Source organism: Colletotrichum truncatum (genome assembly GCF_014235925.2).
Source record: "Colletotrichum truncatum strain CMES1059 chromosome Unknown Contig_0002, whole genome shotgun sequence".
NCBI classification, from domain to species: domain Eukaryota; kingdom Fungi; phylum Ascomycota; class Sordariomycetes; order Glomerellales; family Glomerellaceae; genus Colletotrichum; species Colletotrichum truncatum.
This window is the reverse complement of record NW_027222399.1, coordinates 3,645,497-3,661,086: the sequence shown is the minus strand read 5'-3', so window position 1 is coordinate 3,661,086 and position 15,590 is coordinate 3,645,497. Positions and strand designations below refer to the sequence as shown.

The 15,590-nt window shown below is 48.0% G+C and overlaps 3 protein-coding genes across 3 annotated transcripts; 1 reads left to right on the top strand and 2 right to left on the bottom strand.

The window, feature by feature from the left end:
- Positions 1-6,444: 6,444 nt before the first annotated feature.
- Positions 6,445-8,044, top strand: CTRU02_203939 (deuterolysin metalloprotease; the record flags this gene model as incomplete). Its single annotated transcript, XM_070204287.1, has 7 exons — positions 6,445-6,670; positions 6,722-7,062; positions 7,230-7,330; positions 7,383-7,518; positions 7,571-7,665; positions 7,775-7,821; positions 7,941-8,044. The coding sequence occupies 7 exons, from the start codon at positions 6,445-6,447 to the stop codon at positions 8,042-8,044; spliced, it is 1,050 nt and encodes a 349-aa protein (XP_070062050.1).
- Positions 8,045-9,399: 1,355 nt separating this feature from the next.
- On the bottom strand, positions 9,400-11,204 carry CTRU02_203938 (uncharacterized protein; the record flags this gene model as incomplete). Its single annotated transcript, XM_036722515.1, has 2 exons — positions 9,400-9,519; positions 9,591-11,204. 2 exons carry the CDS (start codon positions 11,202-11,204, stop codon positions 9,400-9,402), a joined length of 1,734 nt encoding a protein of 577 aa, XP_036586121.1.
- A 1,370-nt stretch (positions 11,205-12,574) lies between these two features.
- On the bottom strand, positions 12,575-15,310 carry CTRU02_203937 (uncharacterized protein; the record flags this gene model as incomplete). Its single annotated transcript, XM_036722514.1, has 1 exon — positions 12,575-15,310. The coding sequence occupies one exon, from the start codon at positions 15,308-15,310 to the stop codon at positions 12,575-12,577; it is 2,736 nt and encodes a 911-aa protein (XP_036586120.1).
- Between the last annotated feature and the right edge of the window lie 280 nt (positions 15,311-15,590).

Here is a 15,590-nt window from a genome sequence, read left to right as displayed (position 1 = left end):
TTCTGACAGACCAGGATATATCCCGAATCTCAGAAGAATGAGACCAAGACGGCAGTCGGGTTGACGTACCGGGCGTCCGCAGCTAGAGGAGCCAATTGCAATTGCATCCCTTTCCGACCCGCTGCTTCAGAACAACAACCCATCATTATACGTCTCTTTGGGGGGCCCGTACCCCATCAACCACTTTCACCCACATGGTTAGCCCCTCGACGACTCAAGTTGAACGTTGGTTGGCGCAAAGTTCTACCGACGGACTCGACTAGCGGCAATCGAAACCCCAGGGAGGCGCCGCATGTAAAACTCATGAACCTTGACTAGTTCATCTATTGTCTTTGTATAACATTATGCCCTTGCGTTGGCATAGAGTTGGCGTGAGGCTGACGGTAGTTCTCTTTTCGCTACCATTGATTACGATTTAAAAAAATAAAATAAAAAAAATCACAGGTAAGAACAGATAAAGAACCCGACCGCAATATCCAGCAATCTGGCAATCGGTATGTCAGCATACAACCGGCAACGGAAATCCGGGGAGAACCGAAATGATCGGCACTCAGAACTGCACGGCTCTCCGACGAGACCAGGGCGGGATGACGAATCGAGTCATCACACCGGGCATACTATTCCGTCTGCCCCCTTTTGGTGAAGAACGTGAGGAACCAGGGCAAAAACCGACGATACGATGGAGTCGGATCTGTGGACACTGCAATCTTCCATAACCAGGTTACCAAACCAGGCTCCTATTTACGGCCGTGGCGCCCACAAGACGGACGTCGCTGACAGCTGGCAGTGACAACAACGTGGACCACCAGAAGCAGGGTGCCTGAAACAGGATGGTCACAGGCATATCCCGGGCTAGATTGAGTCGAGGCGAGTAACGGGAGAGCAGAACTTTAATTAGTGTTAGTCTTAAGACGGCCACATAACGCCCCAAATGCCCCCTGTGCCACCACCCTCTTGATCCCTGCTCGAACCCACGTCTTGCAATCAATTCGGATGCAAGCGAGTGACTGGCCACAGCTCCAGCCCCAATTCAGATGAAAGGGATGAAACAAAAGCGGCGAAAAGCAAAGCAAACTGGAGCCCCCCCCCCGTCAGCGTCAGCGTCAGCGTCAGCGTAATGACGCAAGAACAGAGTTCATTCCAACCGTTATGCTTAAAATTTTTATCGTGGAGATTTTATACATTGCAATGAAATTTGATTCCTCTGCTTTGTTATTTTCCCCCTCCAGAGACTTCGCCGCCACCGCTTTGCGTTGCAACGTCAACTGCCGTGGCTTGTCGGAGCTTTTGGACCGTTCTCATGGATTCATGTACACAGCATTCAAGTCACAGCCGTGACAAGTATGATGGCAAGGCGCCGCTTTTAGATTGAAGCGAGTCCGTTAACGAGAAATCGTTCGATGTAAAGATTCAATTCAGCCCTAGTAGAAGTCATGCCATTCGTTGCGGAAACTCCGGGCAAGCCTTGGGGACAAATGGGCGGAGCGACTGTAACGGTATCGCTGGATGTGGATGATGGGATTCGCTTGCCGTTCCTACGGCATTTGATGGCCGCTTTCGAATGTCGGCTTTTGGACGTCGTTGGTGCTGTTTTCATACTCGATTAAGGGGGCACCATGCAACTCTAAAGACGCGATGCGACTTCAGATGCCGGTCTATACTTGGTGCAGGCAAGAACCTTCTTCCATTCTTCATGGCTGATTTTTTGTACCTAATCAACCACTCTAGCTTCATTGTCACCGCAAGGCCAAGCCAATGCTAAGGCTGGATGAAGTAGCTTCCCCATAGGGCTTAGAATGTAACGATGGATATGGGTTTCTGAGCAGACGAGTCAGTTACAAAGTGCCAAGCGCAAGGTTAATGTCTAATACGATGGCCTAGATTTCTTCAACAGCTCAAAAGGTGAAAGATGGGTAATTAAATGGTTATGTCTGAAGCAGTTTACCGGTCACACCTGTGCCCCTTGAAAACGTGACTATTGTGAACGACATGGTTGATGAGTAGCCTCAAAAGCCGACGCTTCGTGATCACGGTTTTCGACATAATATGTAGCGGAGACCCAAGACAGTAGGTTACATTGCTGCAACAGAGAGAACATCCAGATCGCTTAGCAAAGGCGTAAACATTTCCATGCCGTGACGGCATGTTCTGTTTAACTTCCTTCGTCTTGTTGATGTCCATCACGTGCAATGGTCACTAACAAGCATGTCCAATGCACAACCCATCAGGCCTTCTCCAAAGATTTGCTTCGCCGAGACACAGCCGACTCTCCAGATTTGACTTTTGCAGAATCCTACCACCATCGTTTCATTGAGATCATTGGCAAACGCCACCTTCCTTTTTGTTTACTGCTACCATATGATCCTTGGCTGGTGCGCATCCTGGCAAGAAGCCTCCAACCTGACACACAGAGCACGTGTTCACAAAGAACATTACAAGATTTGAAGAAGACATAACCAGCTGTTCGAGCTGCAGTATCTCTCGCATGCGGTAAGAGCTTAAGCGGTAACACCATGAGTCTTCTTAACCGAGACTGTATGGTGGAACTTGAAGCTTTGCTGACATTGAATAAACCACGCATTGAAGCCTGGTGCTAATGCTCAAGAAGGTCTTACAAAGCTCCTGTGTTGATTGTCGTTTTTGGATTGATAGACACATAGAAGCCCAGTTTCTACGAGAGCTGGGCCAAGTATGAAGCGTAGTAGTCGAATCAGATTACGTGCCTCGTATCAGTGCCTCCTCTCCATACAGAAATGCCGTAGTAATCGACGTCTAGAACCTAGAGCTATGCGAATGCCTGAGTTTCTTCCACGCCCGGTGTCAATGTCTTCATAATCCAATGACTCTTTGAGCTCTCCTGTTCATGATGTGTTATTGTTCATTCGTCTGAAGCTAGTGCTATTTGCGAATCCGCAAACTTTTCTCAGTCTGACCATTCCGAAAGTAACACTTTGATATGAATCAGTATGCTTTGCGCGAATCGCTACTGTCGACCGATCAGGCAAGCGTTGTTGCCAGGGATGATGGACTGATAAGCATTCATACTACCTTATCATTGTATAAGGTCCAGAATCTGACGCTTCAGGCACATTTTCGCGCTTTTTTTCTGCCTGGATCAAAAGGCGACTAACGTAAAACATGATGTCGTTGCCGGCTTGGTGCTGATTTGTAGCTGGTCACTCAATAATTAGCCGCAGCGTGTCTCAGCCACTGGGTTGGATCTTTCTTTCCGCCGCAAAACACGTAGAGACGTACTGCGATAGACCGGACTGCCTACTTCGCGGATTGGTGTGAATGGCTTTGCATAGCAGGTTTGTAGTAACGCATGATATCGCTAAACTGGCTGCCGGTGACTTTTTTGTTTTCTCGATCGATACTTTTGGTTAAGCATCAAGCTTTTCAGGACCTCTCTAGATCAGCATGTGATGTTTGTTAGTATCACAAGAAATTTTAACATGCATAAACATAAATGAAAAGATTTATGAATCCCAGTGCTGAGCCTGATGCATTTGAAGTACAGGCAAGTACGAATTCCAGACGAACAAGAGAGATAAAGAAGTCCAGGCCGGTCATACAAGCCCCTGCGTTAACTATTGCAACCGAGGTTCAACTAGTTCAATTATTCCACCTGGAATAGTACACATATTCACGGTTTTACCATCCACAAACCACTGTTGACTACCTTAAAGTCGATGACATCGACCCCCATACAGGCTGAAAGGGTCAACATGGAAGGAACCGCATATGAAAGTGGCTCTACCTTCACTTTCACAGCAGCAGAGAAATCAACACGCCAAAAAAAGAAAAAGAAAAAGAAAAAAAAAAAAAAGCCCCTCCGCCTTCTCGCGCGCCGGCTTGAAAAGTGGTCATTGGCCATTTATCAAGGCCTTCGGCGCTGGTCCAGACGGTAAACCAACTAGAAACTGTGCACGCTTGTTATATGAGCCCATCCTGCAGGATCATTTCAAAAAAGTGTGCCACCTATGCTGTTCAGAAACTTGAAGGCAACATCGCGAACGAGATACGATTGTTGTGGACTGAGAATGCTTGCATGATACTCGTCTGATATTTCAAGCGCAATCTGGGAGATAACGCCAACCGCTGACGAACGGCCAAGCAGATCTAGATTCGGTATAGACCCTCAGAATCTCTCCCGCCGAAGCGGATCGATCAAGGCATTCGGCTTATGTTATCACTCCCATCAAACAAAGAAGCAACTTCCGGAGCAAGAACTACTCGTGCTAAACATACATGAGCACTCGTGGATAGCAACATTTAAGAATGAAGAAGTGAAAATGTGGGTACAGGAATCGACAGGAATGGCTCTGCATGCCGGTAATCAGTTTCAATACAAGAAAGAATGAAGAGAAACCACAATTCACTCCAGATTCGGGCTGCTTTCCACTTGTGGATTCCCAAAACCACCTTACCTTACTAGGTAGGTAGATTCGATACGTATTCTTATGCAACTTGCTTACGCGGACTATCTATGCAGACCAAAAGGTTCAATGATCACGATAGGAAAGCAGTGGGAAGACTATGTTCGGCACCTGCTTATCTCAGTAGTCAGTTCATAAAGTATGCGTCTCGATTCATATATCGTATCACATTGCAGCACGCTACGAGAGAAGTGTAGGCCAGTGGTTCCACAAGACAAAGCTTAAGAGGAGTTGCTTCTTTCAATAGCTTGTTCCGATGCACGGACGCAAGCCGCAACGTCATGAAAGGCATGGCGATGCAACAATCAGTACCGGAAAAACAATAAGCATCCAAAGGACTTGGCATTGTTGAGCTTGGCGGTCTAGGTAAAACCAACTGCCTGCGGGGTGAAGAGGAGTATTTGGTGCGGAGGTATTAACTGCCAAGCGACTAAATGAAATGAGGTCCAGCATCTATGCGTAGACGTATCTCTATGCCCAGCGACTAGATTACTCTGGTTGCTGTGCCTCTTCACCCTGTCACAGCTCAGCAGCCCGGGCCGAAGAGGGAAGGTCTTTGCACATTCAGTACCAGTGGCGGAAAAATAGTCTTATGAGTTTCTACGCCGTCAAAACTTTGGTATTTGTTGATGTGGGTTGTAGAGGTAAGAGGGGACCCATGGAAATTGTTGGTTCTGACGATCCTCAAATAACGACTTCAGGCTTCTAACAGATCATTTTACTGTATCGATTTTAATATTAAAAAAAAAAAAAAAAATTCCGAATCCGGCTAATTCGTTATTCTCAATAGCCGTACCACTTACAACTCCTACTCTAGCCAATGGTATTCATTGTCGATGCAACGCTGATGCGATATCGTAGCAGTAATGCGTTCCAAAGATATAACACAAACCTCCTATCTTTTAACGACATGCCATATTCCCCATATCTAGTCGCCCGGGCCACTTCGCAAGCCATGGCTCCCGAACTTACCAACCACTAGAGCTGCCCACTCTTGAAGCTCACTCAAAAACGGCAATGTAGCGCTGACAAAAGGTAAATACGTTTCATCCTTATTTCTCTCCTTCCTCCCTTGAGCTAGTCTCCGGCTTGTGTACTTGGCGTATACTTGGCACTCAATGTTGGGGATTGTCTCATTGGCAGTCGATGTGTTGTGCCGACCCCCGTCCATCGACGATCTCCACCTTCGGCTGCATGATTTGGAAAACCCCACCGGCTGTCGCAACTGACCGGAGTGCCTTTGTGTGATTAAGTTCTGTTTCCTCAGCGGGCTGGATTGATCCCAAATGCCAAATGGCCGTCTACGGCTGCACCCGTTCGGGGTCTTGACCAGTGCCGCCTGATGACCCCAGATTGTGGCGAGATGGACAGCTTCAGGACTGCTCTTTAGTGAAAGCTCTTTTGCTTTCACGGTAAGCTTCAATTGAATAAGCATTCTGAATTGCGCTAGCTGGAATCTCTGTCCTCGGCCCGCTGTCTGTGCCACGAATTACCACCTGAATTGCGTGTTTAGCTATCCGCACCAAAAGCACACATGGCTATTGCAGCCGACTCGGCGCTAGATCGGAGGATATTCCATTAAGGGTTGTAATCAGCATTTGCGACGGAAGCATATGTGAGGGCGAGTGGCCTGCCTACCTTATCACGTTGCCGGTTTTAGTGAGCCTTAACGACCATCCGTGTTGATATTAGCTAACTTGGCACCCACTCTGGCCTGTTCTGGGGATCTCATATGTTACACTCCAAGGATGCCTAAGCCGGCTGGGCAGTTTTCCATCTTCCTTTTTCTCCTTAGCTTGAGTATTACAGAATATCGGCATGCATGTACAACACATGTACTGGCGGTAAAGATATTTTGACATGATAGGGACCAAATATTCACTAAATCGACTATAAAAGAAGACGCAATAAACCTTCGATGTCTATCTTCTCTTCTGCCTCGCCACCACGATTCACAAACATTCTCGCCCGCCCCTGATCTTGCCTCTCGGTTACTGTTTTCATAATGAAGTTCTCCATCGGAGTCTCCCTTCTGGCTGCGCTTGCCAACGCCGTGTCTGTTGACATGGCCAAGCGTGACACTTCTCCCCTTGACGTCAAGCTGGAGGCCGTTGGCAACTCTGGCGTTAAGGCCGTCCTCACCAACACTGGTGACTCTGACCTCAAGCTTTTCAAGACCGGTACCATTCTTGACGCAGCTCCCGTCGAGAAGGTTGAGGTTTTCGCCGCGGGTAATGACTTTCTTCACTCTTGAACTTGAACAAACCATTGACTTAGGTTAGGCAACAAGGTTGATTTCGATGGTGTCCGCCTCCTGATGGCCACTTCTGGCTTGACCGAGGAAGCCTTCCAGATCATTGGCGCTGGTCAGTCTGTCGAGGTCGAGTTCGATGCTGCTGAGCTCCACGACCTCAGCACCGCTGGCGAGATCGATATTGTCACCCAGGGTGCCTTCTCTTATGCCGAGGCTGACTCTACCGAGCTGGCTGGCACCATCCCCTTCTCCAGCAACAGTGTCCACACCACTGTCAACGGAGAGGAGGCTGCTGCCGTTCGTGCCCGCTTCCTTGCTAAGCGCACGGTCGTTCAGTCCGACTGCACCGGCACTCGCCGCACCGCTACTGTGGGTCCCATCTCGGCACTGCCCCGGAAATCTGCCACCACACATCTACCCCCCTTGTGCCTCCCGTTATGGACTGTCTCTATGAGTTATTTAAAATTTCTTGGGAAACTTATAGACGACGTAAATGTTCAAGATTAACTTGACGCTGACCTTGACTTCTACCTTAGGTCAACGCTATCAGCCGTTGCCGCTCTCTGGCTGTTGCTGCTTCCCAGGCTGCCGCCTCCGGCCCTGCCGCTAGAATGACTGAATACTTCAAGTCCTCTTCGTAAGTTATCTCAATATTTCCCAAGTATCCTCTCGCTTATTAATAACTCCAGGACCTCCACCCGTAACACCGTGGCCACTGTCTTCTCCAGAATCGCCAGCGAGTGCGGAAGCACTACCTCTGGTGTTTCCCGTCAATTCTGCACTGATGTCTACCCTGCCTGCTCTTCTGGCGTCATTGCATACACTGTAAGATATTCTTCCCAAAAAACGCTAGAGCCAAAGACTGACCTGCTTCAAGCTTCCCAGCCAGAGCTACATGGTCAACTGCCCTCTCTTCTTCACCATGACTGCTGCTTCTGGCACTTGCCATGCTCAGGACCAACAGACGACTATGTTAGTACCTTTATTTCTATGTTTAAAGACAGTGCAAAGTGGATATGACGACGTTGGGCTTGATTGAAACTTGACAATGCACAAAGCCAAAACACTAACTTTAAGACAGTCTTCACGAGATGACACACTTGACCCAGATTGCGGGTACTTCTGACTGTAAGTGTTCTGTGTTATTCATTTCTTTCTCCGTTTCTGCTTCGTCGGCTGGTCAAATGTAATCTTGACACCACCTTCGACCACCATCCCACCTGTTACAGATATGAAGCTAACTGAACTAGACGGCGGCTATGGATACAACTTCGTTCGCTCTCTCACCGCTGCCCAGAATATCAGACATGCTGACACTTTCACCGTATTCAACCCTTTTCTGCGTTATTGAAGCTATCACTAACTTAATATCACAGCTTTTCGCCCAGTGTAAACTCTTCCGCCTCCTGCTCGTCTCCCAAGACATGACACTGACATATGGCTCTAGCTATCTACGCCGGCTGCTAAATAAACTTCTAGGCTTTCATAAATTTACAAAGGAAAGACTTTTAGCTTGGGAGCATTGGTGGCGATCCCACCCACCGGAGTATGAACATCAAGGTGGAATGTTGTATGCATGTAACAATGTTGAAGGATTCAGAGGGAATTGTGGCATTGAAAAAAAGGTAGCGAGATATCGCAATATATCACTTCCAGAAACTGCTATTCGGACAAGGCGCAATATGTGTCTGCGTGTATAGGAATGTGCAATGTTGCTTGGGTATTATCTCGGTGTCATCGGAGGGATATGCCAAGATACAATCCACGTTTAATTCGACCCCGGCTAACCAGGGTCGAGTCATTCCCAAACTTCGAGTAACAAAGGTCCGAAGTTTATACGAATTCAGCCATTACAGAAACAGTACTCTGAAGGAAAAGGATAGGAGTCCGTGATTTACAAATGCAACTGTTATATTACCTCAATACTTATAACAAATGGTCTACTCAGTTCAAATACAGCCGTCAAAGGCTGTCAAAAAAGGTTTCCTTCGTTGGATTCCTCCTCAAAAGCAAAGTCTGATGAGCTACCAGAGAAATAACAAAGATGAAATGTGCAAAACCACTATTGGAACCTTTTTATTTGAGGCTTTCGGTGTATAGACTGAAGACACCAAGTTTTTCTTGGAATGCCTATGCCTTACAAGAATGAGCCTCTCTCGTAACATCATGGGTATTGTGGGCTTACAGAACGCTCGGTTCACGACTATTTGGCCTTTGTCTGGACAAGAAGTGACTGCATTAGCCTACCAAGCTCCCCGTTTGGGCTTCTGAGTTCATCAAGGACGCTCATGCTGTCAGTCTACTTGTAGAAAGACCAACAAGACGGTCTACCCTCTCAGCACTTCATTACCGCCTCTATCGCCAAATGCCTGAATCCAACCCATGGGGCAAACTTTTGCACAAGCTTTGATTCGGTTCTGATTGGCCCTAGTGATCAATATTACTTCTTTTCAGTTTTACCTGTAATTCTTAACTCGCTAGTTGACTCCCTAATTTGTACTACGTGGGTAGTTGTAATAGAACCTTCTAAATCGTTGATCCTATTTGTAACATTTGATTGTCGACAAAGACCTCGCATTGACCAAACTGTTCAAACTAGAACTTGAATAAAAAGACGTCTTTCGGGCCTATGAGCAAGGAGGGTATTGGATCTCTGAGCTCGTTCATCAAGCCCCGGTCTATTGCGCAAGATGGACATCAAGATATTTATTTAGGAATTCGAAATGGATGTGCCTCCGTGTTAAACACATAGTCGTCTAAGCTGATGAGATCAGGGGGCGAGAAAATCAGATAGAAGTATTTCAGAGTCTCTGCAAGCCAGAAGCTCTTTTGTGAAGGTGTTAGTAATAGAACCAGATGCAAACTCGAAGTGGCAAATCAGTGCACTAGCTTCTTACCTCCATTTCATCCAACTTGTTTGTTTGAGTTGGGTTAGCTGTGACATCAGCAATAGCTGAGTGTGCATGTTTTGTCTGAGTTGATTTAACGATAGACTCAAACATCCGCCAGGCAATATCTTGAAGATCTTGTCGACCAGTCATTCTGTATAGCAGGAATATGCTTTCGATTGCTTCCGGCCGCAGGATGTATCGCGGGTCTCGTGCGTCTTTGAACCCTTTTGCCAGTCCTAGGTCACCCTCTCTCTTCCATCTTGTCTCGTCCCAAATACATTCGTCACCGTGCTTCTGCTCGCATGGTAAGAGACTAAAGATTTCTGGCATCACACCAGAGGGAAAGGCGTTGTATGCCCACGCGCACCCCCGAGCAAGGCGTTCACCTAGAGCAACGTGGTTTTCAATGGAAAACAGTTTGCCCCCAAGGCCAAACATGCCACCTGCAAAACAGGAAAGATGTTGGCCATCAGGTACAAACTCGACCTTGCCCGGGTAAACAATTGCATCGCCCGCGAATAGAATGTCGTCACGCTCTGGCGTCATTGGCCGGAAAAGAAGATGTTGCTCTGCAATGGCCATCGCTCCGATGTACATTTTCTCGTAGCTCGAGTCCTGTCCGCCTAGAAGGGCAAACATTTTTGGCAAATACTCATATAATGAATCCGCTAGGGCGCCTAGGGTAAAACTTGTGTCGTCCACTGTTTCCTCACGGAAATTTATCATTTTCGGCCACATTCCAGGAAGGCGGGACTTGAACTGAGATTTTTCGAGAAATCGTACAATGCGATCAACAGCATCGAAATACTTTGGGTCTCCAGTAAGTTGTGACAAACGCGTGAATTCCATAGATAAGGAGCCAGGCGAAGCAGATGGGTCATGGGTCCCCGCCAGTTGCGTACCCTTTTTCGCATCTTCGAAATTAACCCAGAATCCTGGTAGGCGGTTCGGTGTGTCAAAACCCAAGTAGAGCATATCCCCGAACTCCTTCGCCTTCTCAAGTAGTGCTGGCTCACCACTAAGGTCGTATGCACTTAACAAACCGCCTAAATGCCGAATGGTCGTCTCGAACAAGTTGATGCTACTGGATGTCGTGTTTGCCAAGTCGAGTTGTGCAACCGTGCTGGCGGCTATACGGAACTCTTCCTTGAATCCCATAATCCATAGAGTGTCCAGCGAATCCACAAGGGTTGCCGCCCATCCTCCAAAGGTGTCTCTACCCTTCGCGCTAACCGGTGTCAATTCGTCTTTCCCCCATGCAAATTTCTTATAGCTGTTGTAGCTTCGTATGAAGACATCGCGGACCGCTTTCTGTCGTTTCGGTGCTTCTGGATGTGGATTTGCCACGCCGAATTCGTGTTGAATCAGAGGGAGCTTCAATGGCTTGCTCGTTGGTAACGGTTTGAATGATGACACTGGATAATGCTGCCGTACTGTGTTCCAATCGAAAGAGCTGTTGCGAAAGCGAATTTCGTGGTTCGGATTGCTCGGAAGCAAAACGGCCGACCTCGAGCCATGGGGAGGGAGAAAGAAGAAAATCGTAATAAAGACGACGCCAATGAAAAATGCCAAACGGGCTGGGCGCCGAGGGACGGCAATTTTGCTCGCATGCGTCTTCATCCTATGAGCGGCGGACATACTTGGGCCTCATTCATGCTGGTCAAAAAGAGGCGACGAGGCTGATGTTGCTCGTCCAAAGTCACGGATCTCGGCTGCGTCAATGAAGGAGACCCCAAGAGGATGGACATGACTACATCAGCGCAGACACATGGGCATGAAGCTTTCATATACCTCTTTCTGATCTAATAGAGTTTCAGGGAGCTATTAGAGTATTTGCAACTGGGTGGATTGCGTGGATCAGCTCCATGGTCATTGGTGCCCCTGTAAGCCTCATTATCAATAGGGTTTGTTGCAGAAAAGTGGCATTTTCATGTTATAATGAAGCTTGCAAGCAAGGATTTCTCAGCTACTTGTTGGAGTAATGTACCTATCATACCCCATTAAACTGCGTTGGGCGATCCCGTTTCGTCTGAGTTACGACACAGACCTAGTTTCAATGCCACCTCCCTTCATGATCCTAGCTTCTTAATGGTTACCGGCGCAGAAGGTGGGGCAGCGAAGCAAAGCGCCGAGTATTTCTGTTTACAGCGATTGGTTCAGACCATAACCTGAACTGGCCCCAACCAAATACTCAGATGAACAACTCTTTGACTTAGTTGTCTGTTCTCACCTCGTTTAAGCCTTGCTTGCAACAAGGAAAACACGGCGACATGGGCATTGTTTCCCTAATAATTGTCATGAAAGCCATTAACATCAGCTACGGTTTGCATCAGGTAAATCAATGATTTTCTGCCAATCAATAGAGAACTCACTTCAAACTCAAATAAAACATCTTGCATTCCCAGGTGGTATTCGCTACCTTGCTGTATCATTCCCCACAGTTCTTCGCTTTTGCAATGCCGCATGAGAAGCTCTACTACGCGCTTAGACAGGCCGCTATTAAAAGTAATCAAAACCCACCGTTGTGTCTGACGGGCCCAGTCACGAAACAAATCCCTTGAACGCAGAATACATAAGCATAGACTTCTTTTAAGCATAGAGTTTCACTTCTTCCCAAAATCATACTGTCGCATAGGCTACCCGCTAGCTCCTACAATATGTTTTAAGAAGGCACTTATTTGACCTAAGCTTTAGGCCACGCACTAGACATTCTATGATCAGCGGAATATTGTTTCATAAACTCTTGCGTTCTTACCAGACCCTAAATTCAAGACCACTTTCGGCACAGACCAAGGTGTCCGATGTAGGCCACCTTTGAGCACATTATGGGATGGCCAACAGAAGAAAAAAACCTCCTCTCATTTTTCAAGTTGATCATTCTATCGATCACACAGGTAGCGTAGCTGCGGTTGCGGATGCAATGTCCAATAGGATTGTAAAACTCCTCTCCCGTTTATGTGCCTTTCGCATTCTCAAAACTATCAACTGTGTCAATTGCCTGTTTCCGCGCCCGTCCCGCTAAGAAGGGCAAGATTCTGAATACCAGCTAGACCGTAAAGTGCAGCTATATTTGTCGATATCCAAGGAGCCTCGTCAGTAGGCTCCAGAACGTGCAACTTATCCACCTCTGTACTTTGCCATGGTGACTCAGGGCCAAAGTCACGAAAACCGTCACCATTTTTGAACTCTTCAACGGCGCGCCGAACCAAATCAGGTCTCTTCAACTCGTTTGCTGCAAAAGCGGTCAGGCGTGAGTGACCCTGGCGAAGTTGAAGTCTTCCCCATCCGGGTTGGCCATACCGAGCCTCTTGCTCCTCCTTTACCGCATTGAAATACATGCAATAATCAAGCCAAGCCGCCCGAAAACCAGATGCCGTCGCTTTTTGGGGAAATGATTGTAATATTTCAGCAGCAACCTCAAAGAGCCCAAACATGGCCGAGAGGTGTGAAACCTTCACAATACCTTTGTTTTCGGTATCAGTTCTGGGGGGCGTGATGCGTCCAGTTGATGGATCGTAAGTCACATTGCCTGTCACGAAGCCGTTGGCAAGCGCCCCAATTCCTTCGATTGAGTTGAAAAGTTTTTCCTTTGCCTCGATCCATCGTGATCCGCGACGCTCATATTCAATGAGCCAAGACGATGCAAGTGCCGCCCAGTCAGTGCCGAGACTGATCTCAACAGCTCGAGGGTCTGGCTTGTAGGTTTCCCGGTCTCTGCGAACCTTCCGATAGGGGTCCAACGCGAGGAACTTTTGACCTACTTCCAGCGTCTCTTCTAGAAGCTCCGCAATACGCTCATCACCCCCTGAGAGGTAAAAGAAATAACGGCGATATAAAGCGTTGGAAATTCGAGCTTGCTTGCAGCTGTCACTCCAGTGCTGCACACCATGTCGGGTTCCGAGACCTTTGTATAACCCTAGGTGATACACGTCAACCTCCCCTGTGTGCCGGGTAAGTGCCTCGGCCATTTGGAAGACTTCCGAGCGTCCAGTTCGGAGGAAAAACAGCCATAACCAAAGGTCTGGTGACAACTCTGAGTTATCCCATGCATATCCCCCGACATCATAACGCCAGGTATGCCGGTCTGAGTCAAACGTGTGCATGATGTCACCATGATCCCAAAAGCCGTACCATCTTCTCTGCTCTACTTGTCTTTTATAGAAGTTGAAGAGGAAATCTAGATGGTCATCAACATCTCCTAATTGCGCAGATTGGAGTTGGGATCTTGGAGACCAGTAAGTTCCAAAAACTCCACTTTCGTGAATGCTTTCGGGGCAGGACATCAATTTCGGAGGATCTCGAATGTGCCCAACTAAGTCTGAGAGGGTTTCCGCCTTGGGTGTCGACTCTGTAACGTAAATAAACAACTCGTTTGTACGGGATACTCCGTACGGTGATCCTAGTTGTGGCTCCCAGTCTTCGTATGTGACTTTTAGAGCGTCGAGCTGGTCGTCAAAGCTCTCCTGCCCAAGACCATCGTGGTAAGGACGTAGGTCCATCGGGCCAGCCTTTGCATCGTACAGCCAGAGCGTCAAATCAGTTCCCTCAGTGGCGGATTCAAGGCCGCGAATATCGACGCCAGTAGGGTATCGCTCCCAGAAGTACCTTGATCCAAGAGCGATGCCGCCCTGGTTTGCACCACCGACGTAGGCGACACCGCCTGCCTTTGTTCCGCTGGCTGTTTTGATCCAAGGGTGGCCTTCTTTAAGCCGTTTTTCAAGGGTGAAGCCGTCAGGTGAAAGTTGGTGTAAACTATAATCGTTCCATACAGGCACCCAACGAAGATTAGCTTGCTGCAACTCCGTATTCCACGTTTCCGGGCTACCAAGCGAACGACCTTGCACTTGAGCAAGTCTAACCTCTTGTCCAGGGTCTTTCCAAAGTCCCGTCACGCCTTGCGCACTTTCACCGAGAACTCCTCCCGAAGCCCCAGCAAAGCGTATGTGGCGGTCGAACGGCGCCTCCTCTGCCAATGGCAGTGTGATACGAAACCCAATGCCACGGACAAAGTCGTCATTATCCCCGTCATATGTTATGGTATGGACAATCTTGACATGTTCTGATCCAGCATATAGGTAGAACCTAAGTTTGAAAGGAAGCCAGGCACGATGTAGCGGCACCTTTAAGCTTACGTCCTGGGGGACGTGGGTATGGACACCACTCACAACGACCACAGCACGAACAGGCCCAGCCTGCTCAACTAAGACTCTTTCAACATCACCCACAAACTGGTGGTATTGGATAGAAGGGCTTGGTTCATCGGGATCAGAGATCCCGGTCTGCGAAAGGAGTACAAGAACGCCGTCTGTGCCTACAGTACTGCCCTTGTTGTTGATAATGGCCTGGATAATTTTATTACCGGCTTTTGAAAAGACGACATCGATCTTTCCAGTTGATACCTTAATGGTTTCAGTATCCTCTTGGACTCCGATCGAACTGGCATTGGCGGTCGTTGTCTTCTCACCACCGGCTCTGATAAAATAGCTGCTCTCTGCCCGAGTCGCCGACGGAATGGCATGGCTGGTCCACTTGATCGATCCATCAGGCCAGTAGGCGGTAGGCCATGTCTGCAGCGGTACATCTTTTCCTTCTTCCGTGACACACGAAAAAGCGGTATTCCCCTTGCCGCATGCTCCAGCTTTCCAAGGTACGGCAAATGTGACCCCAGGGTTTCTCGACGGCTTTTGTCCGAGCCATTGAACCCTCGTCGCTGGCGATGACGCCATTGTTTCGCCAAGCGAATCCAAAAGGTTCGTAGGTCTCGAGGTATGCAAATGGCCGTAAGGATTCTCTCAAGAAATTGCCCAATTAGACTGTTGGCAAAGCAATTGAGCAAAAGAGAAATATAAATGACTTGCTGCCACCGCCCTGGACTTAACCAAGGTATGTTCTCATGGGCGCACCGAATGGAAAGCAACAATCTTGTGCAGGAGACCGATAGAGCTTAACTTTGTCGTTTAGCAAATTCGGATGTTTCGTGAGGGGGTTCGTCGGCTAAAGTCGAGT